At 39.0% G+C, this 19128-nt stretch overlaps 1 protein-coding gene across 7 annotated transcripts in view; it reads left to right on the forward strand.

Moving 5' to 3' along the window:
• Nucleotides 1–19128, forward strand: part of LOC144605400 (homeodomain-interacting protein kinase 1-like) — a 98224-nt gene that overhangs the window by 43111 nt on the left and 35985 nt on the right. For all 7 annotated transcript variants that reach the window (XM_078420586.1, XM_078420587.1, XM_078420588.1 and 4 more), the window contains 4 exons: nt 5685–5808; nt 11774–11893; nt 15943–16029; nt 18911–19095. In XM_078420586.1, coding sequence (XP_078276712.1) covers nt 5685–5808; nt 11774–11893; nt 15943–16029; nt 18911–19095 — 516 coding nt within the window. The remainder of the gene's footprint in view (nt 1–5684; nt 5809–11773; nt 11894–15942; nt 16030–18910; nt 19096–19128) is intronic.

The following is a 19128-nucleotide window of genomic DNA, read 5'->3' on the forward strand; positions in this document are numbered from 1 at the left end:
ACAGGAATTTAAAGCTGCTAACTCTCCACACTGTCGACCTACCGATGAGTCAGAGAGTGGTGAATCTGTGGAATTCTTTGCCACAGAGGGCTGTGGAGGCCAAGTCAGTCGATATTTTTAAGGCGGAGATAGATGGATTCTTGATTAGTACAGGTGTTGGAGGTTATGGGGAGAAGGCAGGAGATCGGGGTTAGGAGGGAGAGATGGATCAACCATGATTGGATGGTGGTGTAGACTTGATGGGCCGAATGGCCTTATTCTACTATCTCTTATGACCTTATGAAACTGGCAAGTGGACTCCTGACTTCCTCTTTCTGAAGTCAACGATTAGTTCCTTGGTCTCGTTACGTTAAGCTAGAGTTAGTTGATGTTAACTCAACCGGATGTTCTACCTCTCTCCTCTTAGCAGAGGTAATACATCACCTCTACTTCGATTATCCACAATGGTGATGTTAACACCGGTTAATGGATCGATGCTCGTCGCAGTGTAAAGAATAGACCAGGGAGTTAAACATGCAGTCATGGGCTGCACCTGTGTTGATGGTCAGTGAGTAAATGAAGGATCCAGTTGCAAAGGGAGGTACAGAGTTCTAGGTCTTGGAACTTGATATAACTCGAGTTGGATTTCAAGACCTGAAGCATCCTCTCCATATGATTTAGTATATTATGGGTCAGATCTTGCTTGAATGTACCTGTTGCTTGCAGTAATCCCACCTCATCCTTTTCTGGTCTGCATTTATCTTGCCCAGAATCTCCTGGACATCAGTTGCATAACTCTGGGATCTTGACAAAGCCCCATCTGTGAAATGTCCTAAAAGCTCTAAGAGTTGGTAGAGCCCTGTCCAGAGCTTTGCTGATTGCATGGGATTTATAAAAAACTCTAATTCTTTGATTGAAAACCATGCAGAAACTATTCAAAATGAAATAATGTGAAACCCCATAAATCTTAATTGGAATTGATCATGGTGCGGGATCTGAGTGCTAATTTTCCCAAGTGTAAATGCTAGGGAATCTCAGCAAGATTTGTGCTCTTCAACTAGATTCTTACAGGAGTCTAGTAATGGAGCAAACTGCAGATCTGCTTTCTGAATCTACTGCAAAGTTTGGGATTTTCACTTTAGAGCATACATGTGGAAAAGTCCTAGACTTCCAATTGAACAGAATTTCTAGAACTGCTGGCATTTAATAGCAAAATCTAGGCATTAGGTTAATTAGAAACATAAGTATCCTTCCTCACTGAAATATTTTTCAAGCACCACATACACTTGGGATCTAAAATGTCGGGACGAAAATTGTCTTGAATAAGTATGCCATTAACAATATGGCTTTTCTAACATTTTTATTTCTTGGAACTAGAAAATCCTCAGAAGAGTTTATTTTCAGTGAGGTTAGGGTACAGTGCAGAGGGATAAACTTGTAATTAATACCCAATACGTGAATGGTCATACTGAAGTATGGGTGCACAGTGATAAAATAACTTGTATTGACATATTTTGCAGTTAGTATAATAAACATGTACAATATTCTTTATCATAAGATTATAAATTACATAGACTTTTTCAGAGAACTTGGTGAGTTTGTCACACCTATTCTACCTTGGATTGTACTTGGTTATGGCATTGCTCTTACAAATAAAACCTAGCAAGCATTTGTATCCACCTGTACCTGGATACAGAATTTCATTGAAGTTTAAACATTAGAACCTTGGAAATGTTGATTGCACAAAATCAAATGGTTTTCAGTAAATCAAACTACTTAAAATGAACTTGGTTGTAAGCTTGCTAGCAACAATCAAGTCACGATAAAATATTTTCAACTGAATATGCCTGCATTGTGGATCATCATTAAAGAGTGGAAATTAAAAAAAAAAAAAGATTTTGGAGATCTAAAACAAATATTCAGCAATTTGGGCAACACAAGTGGAAATGGAAACAGTTAACATTGAGGTGCAGAACTGGTGAAGATATGTGTTAATTTTAAGTTGCAGGAAAGATGTGGAAACAATTGAATAGAACAATTGGAATATTTAGTTTGTCTCAACACCCGGCCATAGGGACATTCATTGCTGGGAAATCTGTGGAGGAGTACATACATTTGTGCCAGGTAATCTGGCGCAGTGGAGCGCAACCTGAGTAGATGCCTTTGTTGAAGTACAAATGAGTATGTACTATAACCAATGTTCTGTTGGGTGGCACTAGGTAATGTAACAGTGTAGTGAGTTCAGGTATTTAATTCCAGGAGCACAAAGACCTTGGTCCCAGCGCAAATTGGAGGAACAGCACCTCATATTTCGCTTGGGAAGCTTACACCCCAGCAGTATGAACATTGACCTCTAACTTCAAGTAACCCTTGTTTTCCCTCTCTCTCTCTTTCCCCTCCCCCTTCCCAGTTCTCCGACCAGTCTTACTGTCTGATTGAATTTTATCTCTGTTTGCTTTGTTGTTACCTTCTAACTAACAATGATCCATTCTATATTTTTCTTGATTTCCATTCAGTTTGTCATGTTGTCATACCTTACACTTCCTTATCTATGTAGCTCCCACAAATTATAGTCAACATTGCCAGTAAAGTGATCTGATCAGGTATTTACATTATACTTTGGATTGTATTTGTATTTTTCCACTGCGGTTTTAGGTGTGGTTTCTTGTCCGATGGTATCCTGTGTACCTCCTAAGTAGCTGTTGTTTCTGCTTGATTTGTCAGCAGGCTGTTTAGTCATTTGAAGAGGTATATTTTGTGCAAAACTTGATTTGAAAAATGTATGTATTTTATTTCTCTGCCAAATGCATTTATTCTAGTCATGTGAAAGGGAAGGGACATATTATTTTGATCGTTTCCAGATTTAAATTTAAGCAGTTGACCAACTTTATTTGTGTATGCGCGCACACACGCACAAGCACACACACACACCTGCTTAAATTTAAATTTGGAAACGATCAAAATAATATATCCCTTCCCTTTCACATGACTAGAATAAATGCATTTGACAGAGAAATAAAATACATAAATTTTTCAAATCATGTTTTGCACAAAATATACCTCTTCAAATGACCAAACATCCTGTTGACAAATGTGCATACTTTATTTCTAAAATCTTCAGTGTAATTATCCTATCAGCTTTATAATCCTGGGATTTACCAGCAAGGGAGTTGATCAGTCTGGTGCAAGTTGTTCACTTTAATCCAGTATCCCTGTCATTTCCTACTATACTTGTTTTAAAATGAATCAAATTAAAAGTCGGTTTACCCAGTCTCTAACAGCATAGGTTCAGGGGTGGGTTGCTTCCTAGAAATTGGACCGTATTGCAATTTTCAATGTGCATTTAAAAACAAGTTAAAATAAAAATAAATGTTATATTTATTTACTTTTTTTCACAAAATTCCATGAATGAATTTTATTCTGTGTCAGACTTTTGGGTACTGATTTGTAAATTCTGCAAGGAGAATCAATTTACAACTTTACAATCATTTTACTACTTTTGACTTGAACCTTTTCCAGGTTTTCAACCTTTTTTAGAAATTAAGCACAGCTATATTTAATGCCAACCAGTAGTTTATATAATTATTAGTGCACAGGTTGTTTGAAACTGTCTTAGTGCAGAAAATTGCTCAGAATGCAGGGGAAGAAAAAATGAAATATGGTTAATCAAAATTAACATCTAAACATTAAGCCATGGTGGTTGAGTTAGGTGAAAGCTTGCTTTCAACGGATGTTTGTCATCTTTTGTTTAAAAAAAAGCAAAGACTTCTTGTGAAGCTTAGTTTCAATGAATATGGTGGAGCGTTACATGATACGATAGCATTGCTGCAAGTGGTGTGGAAACTATGTATGAAAATGAACAATGTTTGAAAATTGAGTTAAGATGGGATGAGTGAGAAGATAGAGGGATTTTGCCTCAAGGGGAAAAGGATTTTGACTGAATTTGGGAGACATTCTAATTGGGTGCAAATGTTCCTATTTGTCTGGGAAGAGAATAAGGGCGACTGAACTGATTAAATTAATTTGAATTGGTGTGGAATGGAGGGCTGGCAAGGAGGTCATTGGCCAAAGAGGATTTCAAAGCAAAACAATTATATTTTGTTTTAGTCAAGTCGTCAATTTTATTAGTATAGCACATTTAAATACAACCCATGTTGACCAAAGTGCTGTACATCAGTGCAGGTACGAAAAAGAACATACAATAGCACATAAACCTAACGACACATACATAAACAGTTTACAGTTTACAGCGCCCTCTCAGAGGGCCTCAAACGCTAGGGAATAGCAATAGGTTTTGAGCCTGGACTTAAAGGAGTCGATGGAGGGGGCAGTTCTGATGGGGGGAGGAATGCTGTTCCACAGTCTAAGTGCTGCAGCCGCAAAAGCGCGGTCACCCCGAGCTTAAGCCTAGACCGCGGGATAGTCAGTAGCCCCAAGTCGGCCCACCTGAGGGACCTGGAGATTGAGTGGTGGGTTAGAAGAGTTTTGATATAGGGTTTTGTATGCGAATAGGAGGAGCTTGAAATCGATTCTGTACCGTACTGGGAGCCAGTGGAGAGAGGCCAGAATCGGGGTGATGTGGTCCCTTTTACGGGTTCCCGTCATGAGTCTCGCTGCGGAGTTTTGGACCAATTGCAGGCGGGACAGGGATGATTGACTGATTCCAGTGTACAGGGAGTTGCAGTAGTCTAGGCAGGAGCAAATGAATGTGTGGATGATTTTTTCAAGGTTGTCAAATTGGAGGAATGGTCTGATTTTAGCTATGGTACGAAGCTAGAAACTGGCTTTTACCACAGAGTTGACTTGCTTGTCAAACTTAAAACCGGAGTCAAATAGCACGCCAAGGTTTTTGACATGCAGTTTGACTAGGGGGATAGGCTTCCTGGTATCGTTTTGATGGGGGGGGGGGGGCTGAGTAGGATGACCTCAGACTTGCTCTCGTTTAACTGAAGGAAGTTCTGTGCCATCCAACATTTTATGTCCTCAAGACAGTGGCTGATTAAATTTGACCGGTTGTTGGGTTTCAGGGGGAGATAAAGCTGTGTGTCATCCGCATAGCAGTGTAAAGAAATGCCGTGCCTTTGAATGATTTGGCCGAGGGGGAGCATGTACAGAGAGAAGAGTGTAAAGAAATGTTTTATTTTGATAATTGAACATTTCAGTTTAGTTAACACAAGTTTTTGAAGGCCTAGTTTGGCTGAGGAAGTAGGTAGGCAGAGGCATATAATTAATGATGAATAGGGACTAAGAAAATTGCTCTGGCTTGTCTTTTTTTCAGTTGTTCGTCTACAACTGTGGCAAATAGTAGATACTAACTATTTGCTTAAATGACTTATTAGAATTTTTTTGAAGTTATAATAATAGAATTTTCTGATTTAAAAAAAAAAAAGAAAGAATTTTCTGATTTATAGCAATTAGTTATAAACTAATTAGTTACTTGGGAAGTTATGACAAAAATATCAACCATTCATTTCTTGAATTTCTACTGATATTAATTGCTTCAATTTTGATTTTTTTAAAATGAAGATTGCCTGCTATAATATTTGATTTTCTAGGACTGTTCATAATTCCTTTTGTAATGGCAGTGGGATGTTTAAAATGATTAAACAATTAAACCAGTGTGATGGTTTCACTTTACAAAAATAATACATATCAATCATACATGAGTGGTGGTACATTACGGTTTGTTCCTTTTCCCCCCCCAGAGCTCCTGAGATCATCCTTGGACTACGATTCTGTGAAGCTATTGACATGTGGTCTCTGGGTTGTGTTATTGCTGAGATGTTTCTGGGATGGCCATTATATCCAGGTGCATCAGAGTATGATCAGGTATGGACAGTCTTACAAAAAAATTTAAAAATTAGATTTCAGATATTATTTTTCTGCTGAATTATATTCAGTCCAAGTTGGATCCAATTGTGTTCACTGCACTTTAAGAAAGATGTAAAGTCCTTGGAGTGGTGCAGAGTAAATTGGTGCTCGTGCATAAAGAACAATGGGAAAGTATGGATTGAAGGAACAAGAAATGAAGTGAAAATCAAGGCAAATGACATAATGTATGTCCTTTGATTCTGTGACTCAACGTTGTAATTGATTCAGCATCAGGTAGTTGTCTAAGCTTCGCTCTATGTTCTTGACTTCACCTTTGTTGGAGTGCAATGATAGGCTTCTGCAATTTTCCCAAATTCTGTTTCAGCATTGTTTTTGGTTAGTCATCTGAGAGTGGAATTTGGGAGGCTTACATTTGGTTGTTTTTGACTACATGTGTTTACAAATTTAGTTTAATTTAAGATGTAGCATTTTGTGTGTTTTTTCTCTGAGATTGCATAGTAATTTTTTCACCTAGTAATGATTAGAAAGCTGTTACGTTTTTGAGTTTGTAGCATGACATTGTTGTGTAATGTTATGCTCTCAGCACCACCTAGAGGTAGAGTACCTGTGGAATGTTGTTTACAAAATATTCTTAAATTGGAGACATTTTACATAATTTGAGAAAATCTAGAATTTCCAATTTTTCTTTTGTGATTTACCATTGGCGTTGGTCTGCTTTACTTTGTTAAATACAACACTTAACAAAGCCCATTTTGAGACAACTGATCTTTGCCTGCTGATCTTTGCCTGGGTCCAAAGAAGGGTCCAGACCCGAAATGTCACAGTGTTCCTCCTCAGATGCTGCCTGACCAACAGACTTTCTCCAGCATTTTGTTTTTTGTGCATCTTATTTTGACCTGCTATGTAGCACTATTCTTTGGTATTTTAATGTACTGTTTTCTAAATGAAAATTTTGTCTCGGCATGTTTTCGACAATCAGTTGTCAAATTAAGATCCTTCATCTTTACTTTCCACTGTAACAACCTTCCTTTAAAAAGCTTGGCATCAAGAATCATAATTTTTTAGTAATAAATGGTCACCACGTCTTGAAGCCCACATTATTGAGATTTTTTTTGAGGGGGTGTTTGAAAAGGAAACATTGATATTGACCGTTGAACTAATATGAAAATAAATAAGGACAGTTGAAGCTTTTATTTTATAGTGAATTAGTATGTGATGTTGCATAAGTTAGAAATGTCTTTGACTTGCAGTAATTGACATGTATACATGTTAATGTTGAGGAAATACAAGGCCTGATTATGCAAAAGTGAGATTAAGAATGTTATTAAAGAAATAATTGCTTCAATTGTGCTTTTGTCATATATGCCAAACATGCAGTGAAATTATTTTCTTAGAAACGGAAGGATAGTCCAGTAGGTTATTGCAATAGCTAAGCACACCCCCGATTAGCAAATTGTTCAGAAATAGTCCACTGATCCTGCATGCTAGCGGCGCCATGTTTTGGCGCCATTTTCAAAGGCTAGTCCGGGTCCAGTTGTTTTGAGCGATGCCTGTTCATTAATCACCGCTTTTATAAAAGTTCTTTTAGATAACAATTTTGCAAAATTTGTAAAGTTTGCAAAGTAATGTGAAACAAGTTATGATAGTGCTTTTCCTTAATAATGTAGGAATGTGAAGACCACTTATTGCTGCAACCCTACTGTTAACTGACCTAGTGTAGGCAGGGAATTGAAAATGAATTTCTGGTCATATGACGTTACCTAATGAGCCGAAGAAACAAAATTGCTTTGTTTTAGGGGTTTTAAGCTTCTTTAACCTTGTGTATATTAATAACTATCTAATGCTATTGGTTTTCCGTTATGTACAGTCATTGATATTCATGCTTCCATGTGATGTCCTTTCATTACATATTAAGACAATAAGAAACTGGAATAATGAATATGTCCTAAGATTGTGACTAGACTTTATTTTCCTGTTTCCTTGACAACCAGATCCCACTGTACAGTTATCTTTACTGCTATCTTAATTGAGCAGTGTGTATCCCAAAATGGAGATTGAGTCTGAAGCATTGCTTATGATTACAATTCAGTTCCAGGGTTATGCTAGTAGATGCATTTCCCAATTTGGCAGAGTTAACTTACGTGAGTGAGGCCTTTAAAAGGTCAGTTAGGCTAGATATGCCTTTGCTCCCTCAGAATCTGATGCCTGGCAGAGGCCAAATGATTGTTTTAGAAAGTTCTGTTCCGCTCTTTACTATTTTTGCAACATTTGTTCCTCACCCATACCAGAAGAATGTAATCACATTATTTCCTGTTGCTGTTTGTAGCATGTTGCACATAAATTGACAATTTATTTTCTCCCATTCTACTGAAATGTAGTTCCAAATGTTAATTGGCATGAAATACTATGGGGTGCTCTGTCTGAGGAAAATATGATCAGAAATGCAACCTTGCATATATAGTGGAGGAAAGAACTGCAGATGCTGGTTTAAATCAAAGGTAGACACAATGCTGGAGTAACTCAGCGGGACAGGCAGCATCACTGGAGAGGAGAAATGGGTGACAATAGGTGCAGGAGTAGGCCATTCGGCCCTTCGAACCAGCACCGCCATTCACCGTGATCATGGCTGATCATGCACAATCAGTACCCCGTTCCTGCTTCCCATATCCCCTGACTCCGCTATCATTAAGAGCTGTATCTAACTCTCTCTTGAAAGCATCCAGAGAATTGGCCGCCACTGCCTTCTGAGGCAGAGAATTCCACAGCTTCACAACGAAAAAGTTCTTCTTCATCTCCGTTCTAAATAGCCTACCCCTTATTCTTAAACTGTGGCCCCTGGTTCGGGGCTCCCCCAACATCGGGAACATGTTTCCTGCCTCTAGCGTGTCCAATCCCTTAATAATCTTATATGTTTCAATAAGATCCCCTTTCATCCTAAATTCCAGAGTATACAAGCCCAGTCGCTCCAGTCTTTCAACGTACGACAGTCCCGACATTCCGGGAATTAACCTCGTGAACCTACGCTGCACGCCCTCAATAGCAAGAATGTCCTTCCTCAAGTTTGGGGACCAAAACTGCACACAATACTCCAGATGTGGTCTCACTAGGGCCCTGTGCAACTGCAGAATGACCTCTTTGCTCCTATACTCAACTCCCCTTGTTATGAAGGCCAACATTCCATTGGCTTCCTTCACTGCCTGCTGTACCTGCATGCTTCCTTTCAGTGACTGATGCACTAGGACATCCAGATCTCGTTGTATGTCCCATTTTCCTAACTTGACACCATTCAGATAATAATCTGCCTTCCTATTCTTACCACCAAAGTGGATAACCTCACATTTATCCACATTAAACTGCATCCGCCCACTCACACAACCTGCCCAAGTCACCCTCAACCTCATCGCATTTTCTTCACAGTTCACACTACCACCCAGCTTTGTGTCATCTGCAAATTTGCTAATGTTACTTTTAATCCCTTCATCCAAGTCATTAATGTATATTGTAAATAGCTGTGGACCCAGCACTGAGCCTTCCGGTACCCCACTAGTCATTGCCTGCCATTCTGAAAGGGACCCATTGATCCCCACTCTTTGCTTTCTGTCTGCCAACCAATTTTCTATCCATGTCAGTACCCATGCCATGTGCTCTAATTTTGCCCACTAATCTCCTATGTGGGACCTTGTCGAAGGCTTTCTGAAAGTCAAGGTACACCACATCCACCGGCTCTCCCCTATCCATTTTCCTAGTTACATCCTCAAAAAATTCCAGAAGATTAGTCAAGCATGATGTCCCTTCGTAAATCCATGCTGACTCGGAACGATCCTGTTACTGCTATCCAAAAGCTCCGCAATTTCTTTTATAATTGACTCCATCACCTTCCCCACCACCGATGTCAGACTAACTGGTCTATAATTTCCTGTTTTCTCTCTCCCTCCTTTCTTAAAAAGTGGGATAACATTAGCTACCCTCCAATCCACAGGAACTGATCCTGAATCTATTGAACATTGGAAAATGATCACCAATGTGTCTACGATTTCTAGAGCCACCTCCTTAAGTACCCTGTGGTGCAGACCATCAGGCGCTGGGGATTTATCAGCCTTCAGTCCCATCAGTCTACCCAACTCCATTTCCCGCCTAATGTGAATTTCCTTCAGTTCCTCCGTCACCCTAGGATCTCTGGCCACTAGAACATCTGGGTCAACATTTCGTGTCGAGACCCTTCTTCAGACTGATGTCAGAGGAGTGGGCGGGACAATCGCTGTTCCAGGCGTATACTGATCCTATCCCCAAACTCTACCTCCACTACATTGACGACTGCATCGGTGCTGCCTCCTGCATCCATGCAGAACTCACGCACTTAATCAACTTCTCGACTAATTTCCATCCTGCACTCAAATTCACTTGGACCATCTCCGACATCTCCCAACCGTTTCCGGATCTCACCGTCTCCATCACAGGAGACAGGCTATTGACCGACATCTACTATAAACCTACTGACTCCCATAGCTGTCTAGACTACAGTTCTTCCCACCCTGCTTCCAGTAAAGACTCTATCCCCTACTCCCAATTCCTCCATCTACGCCGCATCTGCGCCCAGGATGAGGTTTTCCATACTAGATCATCGGAGATGTCCTCATTCTTTAGGAAACCGGGGTTCCCCTCTTCCATTATAGATGAGGTTCTCACTAGGGTCTCCTCGATATTTCTTCTGCTCTTGCTCCCCCTCTCCCCATTCGCAACAAGGACAGAGTCCTCCTTGTCTTCACTTTCCACCCCATCAGTCGTCGCATACAGCATATAATCCTCCAACACTTTCACCACCTCCAAAGGGATCCCACTACTGGCCACATCTTCCCAACTCCACCCCTTTCTGCTTTCTGCAGAGACCGTTCCCCCCGCAACTCCCTGGTCAACTCATCCCTTCCCACCCAAACCACCCCCTTCCCAGGTACTTTTCCCTGCCACTGCAGGAGATGCCAACACCTGTCCCTTTACCTCCCCCATCGACTCCATCCAAGGACCCTTGACAGTCTTTTCAGGTGAGGCAGAGGTTCACTTGCACCTCCTCCAACCTCATCTACTATATCCGCTGTTCCAGGTGTCAACTTCTGTATATCGGCGAGACCTAGCGCAAGCTCGGTAATCGTTTCACTGAACACCTCCGCTCAGTCCGCCTTAACCTACCTGATCTCCCGGTTGCTCAGCACTTTAATTCCCCCTCCCATTCCCAATCTGACCTTTCTGTCCTAGGCCTCCTCCATTGTCAGAGTGAAGCCCAGGGCAAATTGGAGGAACAGCACCTCATATTTCGCTTGTATTTATTCACAAAATGCTGGAGTAACTCAGCGGGTCAGGCAGCATCTCAGGAGAGAAGGAATGGGTGACGTTTCGGGTCGAGACCCTTCTTTAGATTTCGCTTGGGTAGCTTACACCCCAGCGAAATAAACATTGACTTCTCTAATAGTCCTTGCTTTCCCTCTGTCTCCATCCCCTCCCCCTTCCCAGTTCTCCCACCAGTCTTACTATCTCCAATTACATTCTATCTCTGTCCCGCCCGCTCTCCTGACATCAGTCTGAAGAAGGGTCTTGACCCGAAACGTCACCCATTCCTTCTCTCCAGAGATGCTGACTGTCCTGCTGAGTCATTCCAGCATTTTGTGTCTATCTTGCATATATAGTGCTTTCCAAACTACTTTCCTTTTCTGCAATTTAGTTTTAATTTCCATGATTGTGAGAGCAATTACTCCTCTGTTCTGTGTTTATGCGAGTTTCCACATCGTTTTTCTAATGGTATAGTTAATATATGCTGAACTCTGTAGTGGCATTCAAAGTGTGGGTGGAAACTTGGTTGGGGAGTAGGAGGGATGTCGGGTTGTTGTTTCATGTGCAGGAATTTTCCAAATGGAAAATTTTGGACTAGACTTTGGAAAGAAGAGTTCATATGTTCTGTACTTTCTTTCAGATTCGCTACATTTCCCAAACACAAGGTTTACCTACTGAATACTTGCTAAGTGCGGGAACAAAGACGACAAGGTTTTTTAACAGAGATCCGAATTCAGGATATCCATTGTGGAAGCTCAAGGTTAATCATATCTGTTTTTAAAAAAGACTGCACTCAGCAAGGATGTTAAAAGTTACTATTGCAAATCACATTTGCCTGTTCTAAACATTCTTTTGTTTTTTTTATGCAATGTTTATTTCAGTTTACAGCTGAATTTGTAAATGGCCTTGTATTTTCGGTGACTGTTTAATAATGAAGAAAAAAGAACTAGTTAAGTGTGTAAAAGAAGTATACAGTGCCCTTCATAATGTTTGGGACAAAGAACCATCATTTATTTATTTGCCGCTGTACTCCACAATTGGAGATTTGTAATAGAAAATAAATCACATGTGGTTAAGTGCACATTGTCAGATTTTATTAAACACCATTTTTATACATTTTGGTTTCACCATGTAGAAATTACAGCTGTATTTATACATAGTCCTCCCATTTCAGGGCACCATAATGTTTGGGACACATGGCTTCTCAGGCGTTTGTAATTGCTCAGGCGTGTTTAATTGCATCCTTAATGCAGGTATCAGACAGCTCTCAGCACCTAGTTTTTCCTCCAATCTTTCCATCACCTTTGGAAACTTTTATTGCTGTTTATCAACACGAGGACCAAAGTTGTGCCAATGAAAGTGATGAGACTGAGAAGCAAGAATAAAACTGTTGGAGACATCAGCCAAACCTTAGGCTTATTAAAATCAACTGTTTGGAACATCATTAAGAAGAAAGAGAGCACTGGTGAGCTTACTAATCGCAAAGGGACTGGCAGGCCAAGGAAGACCTCCACAGCTGATGACAGAAGAATTCTCTCTATAATAAAGAAAAATCCCCAAACACCTGTCCGACAGATCAGAAACGCTCTTCAGAAGTCAGGTGTGGATTTGTCAATGACCACTGTCCGCAGATAAACAGCAATAAAAGTTTCCAAAGGTGATGGAAAGACTGGAGGAAAGACTAGGTGCTGAGAGCTCTCTTATACCTGTATTAAGGAGGCAATTAAACACACCTGAGCAATTACAAACGCCTGTGAAGCCATGTGTCCCAAACATTGTGGTGCCTGAAATGGGGGTCTATGTATAAACACAGCTGTAATTTCTATGTGGTGAAACCAAAATGTATAAAAATGGTGTTTAATAAAATCTGACAATGTGCACTTTAACCACATGCAATTTCTTTTTCTATTACAAATCTCAAATTGTGGAGTACAGAGGCAAATAAATAAATGATGGGTTTTTGTCCCAAACATTATGGAGGGCACTGTATGTCAGGTTAGATCTGATGCAGAATTTAACGGTATTAATTTCAGTGTCACGTTGGGCAAACATTAAATTCTGGTTTAAATTATTTGTATGTTTTTAGATATTTTTATTTACACCATTTAAAAAATATTTATACTATTTTAAATGTGAAGAATAAAGAAAATGAGTATTTCTTACATTGGCAGGCTGTGGTGACTGGGGTGCCACAGTAGTGGGTGCTTGGGGACTGACTTGTTAACTATTTATATCAGCGATTTAGCTGAGGGGCCAAATGACATATTTGCAACCTTGCTGATGATGCAAAACTAAATTAGATTGTGAAGAGAATGGAAATTGCCAAAAGCTTCTGGAGGATACGAACAAGTTTAAATGAATGGATGAGAATGTGACAGATGGATTACAGTGTGGCAAAAATGAGAACTCAATGCCTCTGAAACACAAAATAGCAAAGCGTAGAGGGCCTTGGAAAATGCTGATGTTTAGAGACTTGGGTGTCCTTGGATATGTCATTGAAAATTAATGTGCAGATAAGGCAAGCAATTAGGGTGGTAAGTAGAGTGTTGGCTTCATAATGAAAAGATTTAAAGGCAGGAGTAAACGTGCCTTACTGAAATTAAAGTGTATCTTGAAGACCACACCTGAAGAATTATGTGCAGTTTGGGTCTGATTATCTAGAAAAATATATATACTTACCATGAAGGGAATGGAATAAAGATATATTGAATTAGTTTGTTGAAATTAAAACTTGCTAGGAGAAGGGATTGTATTAACGGGTTTGTGATAAGAGTTTAGAAGTGATGAGATCTCTTTGAAAGTCACAAATCGTACAGAGCTTAACAGTTTGGATTCTGAGAGGATATTTTTTTCCTGATAGACGAGTTTTGATCTGCAATCACTGATTCAGGAAGGAGTATGTAATTTGGACGGATGAGAAATGTCTTTGTTAATGATGGTGAATCTTTGAAATGATCTACCTCGGAATGGTGCGGAGATTCGTTATTCATTCAAACCTGTTACCAATAGCTTTGTGGATATTAAGGAATCCAGGAATGTGGGGATAAGCAGAAAAAGAAGAGCTGAGGTGGAAGTGCAAATACACTGTGGTCCCTTTTAACATTAATGCTACTCCGTTCTCATAATTTAAATGACACTTTTTTTCTATAATGTGCACTAAAATGGATAAGTTCACCATTTTTGACATTTATATTCCATCTGCCATGTTCTTCCACTCACTTGGCTAGTTTGTTTCTCCTTGAAGCTTCTACACCTTCTTTACTTGCAGTCCTACTTGGAATCATTAGTACACTTAGAAATGTGATGTTTTGATTCCTCCAGGAAAATTGTTGATATAGATTGTGAAAAGCTGAGCTCAAGCATTAAACTCTGCATACCCCACTAGTTGCAGCTTGCCAACCTGAGAACGATCTATTGATTCACATTGTTTTCTGTATGATAATCAATTCTCAATCCATATCAATATAGTACCCCAATTCCATGTGCTCCAATTTTTCTTTACAACCTCTTGTGCAGGACCTTTATTTACAAAAATCCAAATGCATTGGTTTCCTCTTCAGCTGTTAGTCACAAACCTTAAAACAAATCTCCAGTTCAGTCTAATATGATTTTCCTTTTATTAATGTACACTGTGTCTGTTCAATCCTTTTCATAATGTACTGTTGTTATGCCCCTCATGATAGATTTAAGCATTTTGTTGATCAGTGGGGTCACGTTTACTTCCTTCTAATCTACAAGAATAATTTTAGTAGCATCTGTAGCATTCTGAAGGATGACAACCAGAGCATTGTTATCACTAAAGAGAGCACTTACAAAACTTTGGCTGTGTATATGATATGGTCCTGGGGAGTAGGTGGCCGAATAGCTCACTAAATACGTTTTCACTATCTTATAGACAAGTGCTTAATTCATTCACAGCCTTTCCTATTGGATCATTGATTCTCTAATATATCAGATCCAAAACATCTTTTCCTTTTTCATGATTTGATCCAAAGAATCTTATCTATATTTCATGAATTCAGTTCCACCTTTATTAGAGCAAATATGACTCATTCAATCTATACATAAGTCTCACATTATTGTCAAGTTGGATGTAATATCTGACTTCACGTAAATCAGGGGTATTACAAGGGCTATGTCAAGTTGTATATCACATCTACTATTAGGTGACGTAAATAAATCCTATTTCTGTTTTCTGCCCTTTGGTATTTTTTAGCTTGATTCAGTGATTCTAGTTTCACAGCAAGCCAGGATCCTTTCTCATCAATGTATTGTTCTCCCATATTTAGAGTGCTGCACTACTCTCTTCCTTTTTGCACTCTTTCCAAAAAATCTACTGCCCTGGAATATTTAGTTGCTAACTTTGGCACCCTGCAACCATGTTTCCATAATGAGAATTAGATAATATCTGTTAACTTTGATTTGTGTCAATCATGCTATGAATACATTGTCATTTTAAGTTTTTCTGCATCTTAACATAGCTGCTTGATGTGTTGTAACCAGCTACATAGCTTACTATTTTTTAAACTTCCCCTTCCTACATTTTTTGCTCTTCTTCCAAAATTTACGAACTTTAATTAGTAATCTAAAAATATTATTGTATTTGACCCTTTTGGAAAATTGATTTGTGTGCTCCTGGGAAAAAAATAGTTTGCCGATTGTCAAGTTAGTTATTTATTCAGCACTCTTATCTGAATTCTCTATTCAGCACAAACTGCATATTTAATTGACTTTGTTTATATTTCATTGTTACTATACTTTAATAAACTTCCATAATTAACTTTTTCTCTGAATTTTTTTACTGTTTAGACACCAGAAGAGCATGAGTTGGAGACAGGAATCAAATCGAAGGAAGCAAGAAAGTATATTTTCAACTGTTTAGATGATATGGCTCAGGTAAGCATTGAGCTTAATGTTTGGTTTACTGCAGAGTGTAGAATATTTTTCCTGTAGATGGATTCATTTAAAATTAACACCAATTAATAATTTAGATGACAGCGTGAGAGAAGCACTGATTATTGGGGTTTCAATTCCATTGTAAAACATGATATTTTTTGACTAGTACAAAAGAAAAGTACTTTGACTTTGAGTTGCATTGCAGTAGAGAAGGGGGGAGGGGGGGTGTTGTTTAAGGGAAGAAAGCAATGGAGGAGAGTGCTATCTAGGTCAGTGCCGGTCAGTCAAATTGAACTAGCTTTCAGTTAAAGGAGCAGAATCTATACTTATACCCAGGGAAAGGGAGGAAGCAAAAACCATTACCTTCACCACAGATAGACACAAAAAGCTGAAGTAACTCAGCCGGATAGGCAGCATCTCTGGAGAGAAGGAATGGGTGATGTTTCGGGTCGAGACCCTTCTTCACCACAGATTGGTTCTTTAGTTGTTAATTCCATCTCCCTCTCCATTGAAGCCCTTCTGAATCTAAAACTGATGTAGTATTTGGTAACATCAAGTTTCGGACATAATATCTCTTGTCCCTGAGGAAATCATTTTTCCATATCTGTAATGTCTACAGGTTTTGCCCTTGTTGAAGAGTGAAAGGACAGAGGTTCAATCTATTCACTCACGTACCCTAACCATTTGAAATCTAATGTTAGCAACAACAGCTGCTTGGCCTTAGTGTGTCTGAGATAACAAAATACGTCAAGTGCTTCACATGAAAAAAAAACTTGACATAACACTAGTGAAGATATTTAGGTAAATGATTCAGAAATCTCCACAGAAGGTTTTTTAATTTTTCAGGATGTTTTGGGTAATATCAAAGTTAGTCATTATTGCATCTCTCCTTCATTTGAGAAGGTGTTGGGTTCTCATCTCCATCTTGCACTGCTGCAGATCCTCTGGTGATGATACTCTTATGAATGCTGTTGGGGAGGGCATGTCCAGATTGGATTTGGCAACAATGAAAGAATGGTGATATATTTACAAGCTAGTGTGCGATGTGTCGGAGTCCTGTACGTGATAGAGTTCCCATCGGACTGCATCCTCGACTTTGATGTAGATGCTCGGGTGAATAACAGCAGCGCATTTTTTTCCATGACAATGACTAGCCACCATGGTAGAGGGAATGGAGGCATTGTGGAAGGAGTGTCAATCATTGGACTGTGTTGTCCTGGATGTCTGGAAATTATTGGAAATTTGAAAGGCTACATTTAAAAAAAACAAAATATTAACGCTATCTTCTCTTATTCGCTTACCCAAAATAGCTTTGTTTTTCTTTTGGAATGGTTGAATTAGAGCCTTCTACAAGTTAGTAGTTGAGTTGCGCTTAAATATATCAATGGAGTTGTATTGCTGAGTGTTGGCGTTTCTTGCTGAGATAAAGGCGGGGAGATTTTTCAGGGGCAAGAAGCTGACCTGGCTGCTGAGTGGGCAGTCAGAAGGTTGCCAACTGATTGCTTGGCAAGTCATGCCACAACTGTGCCCACTTCTTCCGGAATGTGAATGCCTGCAGTTATTTCCATAGCTATTAATCAGATGATCTGGCGCTTTATTTATAGTCCAGTGCCTGGATCAAGTGACTACTCGCTGTGTCCATCAAGGAAATGAGTGCTTGACAATGGCTTGATGAGATGCCAGACCTTTCCCTTGTCATATTTTTTTTAATTTGACATTTCTAATCTGAGCCTGTAACTTTTTGGCTTCCCTTCTGTTTCATTCTGAGACTATTGATGGTACTTTGGACGGTAACCATAACTAGAATTTGATACAGGATTCTAGAATATATGTAAAATTTACCATTGGGAAGTTTAGATTTTTGAAAGGACATTTATGGAAGGATTACATATCTAGCAAAAAAAAGTTTGGCGTATATCTTGATTTACTATCTGATGAATTTAAGGGCTTCACAGATTAAATTATAAATGCAAACAAAATTAAGTATTAGGGCATAGAAGTGCACATAATTTGTAACATTAATTGATATAGAATTATTGTTTGTCTTGTTTAACTATCCTTGGCTATAGGGAAAGTTTGGACAAACTTGGATTATTTTCTCTGGAGGTAGGGGGGAGTGGGTCCTAATTGAAGTGTATAAACGTATTAAAGGTATAGATAGGACAAATAAGGATCTTTATCCCATGTGAAAATATCAAATACAGGCGAGAATAGTTTTAAGATGAAAGGGGCAAGGTTTAAAGGAAGTGTATTAGGCACATTTTTTTAACTGAGTAGATAGAACCAAGAGTACGAGGCCTCGGGAAGTTCTGGAGTCAGATAGCAACATTTAAGAAGCATTTAGACTGCAAGCAAGCAGGCAGGGAATTGGAGGGATGTAGACCATGTGCAGACAAATGGGGTTAGTTTAATTGGATTTATGAGAGGCATAGACATCATGACCAGAAGAACCTGATCCTGTGCTGTGCTGCAAATATTTGGGAGGAGGTCCCATGAATCCTTTCATTACTAAAGTGAACAACTCTAATCCTGAAGGTTATTTCTAAAGTATTGAGGATTTTTTAAATTTAAAAATGCGTGGAAATACTGCTTAAACGTATTACAGGAAACTGGATATTTAATTATTAATGATAATGCACAAGCATGTACACACTTGAGTGAAAATGGTTAATCTCCTGCCTGTTCAATTTATCCTTGTAAGTATTAAACTGCATGTCAATTCAGCTGGCGTTCAAATTCTGGTCTGATTTCAGATTTTGATGCCATAGTAACCCAACATATAATGGTTTAGGTTATTTAAAATGGTTAAGGATTAGTCTATTGTTGTTTTGTCTCTTTAATGATGTACATTTATATTGTTTAATGCTTCTTGTACTTTCAGGTGAACATGCCGAATGATTTGGAAGGAACAGATATGTTGGTTGAGAAAGCAGACCGAAGGGAATATATTGATTTGTTAAAGAAAATGTTGACAATAGATGCTGACAAGAGGATTAATCCGTTAAAAACCTTAAACCATCCATTTGTTACCATGACACATCTGCTTGACTTTCCTCATAGCAATCAGTAAGCCATTTAGATTGTACAGTTTTGTGCAAC

The sequence above is a fragment of the Rhinoraja longicauda genome, chromosome 24 (assembly GCF_053455715.1).
Source record: "Rhinoraja longicauda isolate Sanriku21f chromosome 24, sRhiLon1.1, whole genome shotgun sequence".
Taxonomy (NCBI): domain Eukaryota; kingdom Metazoa; phylum Chordata; class Chondrichthyes; order Rajiformes; family Arhynchobatidae; genus Rhinoraja; species Rhinoraja longicauda.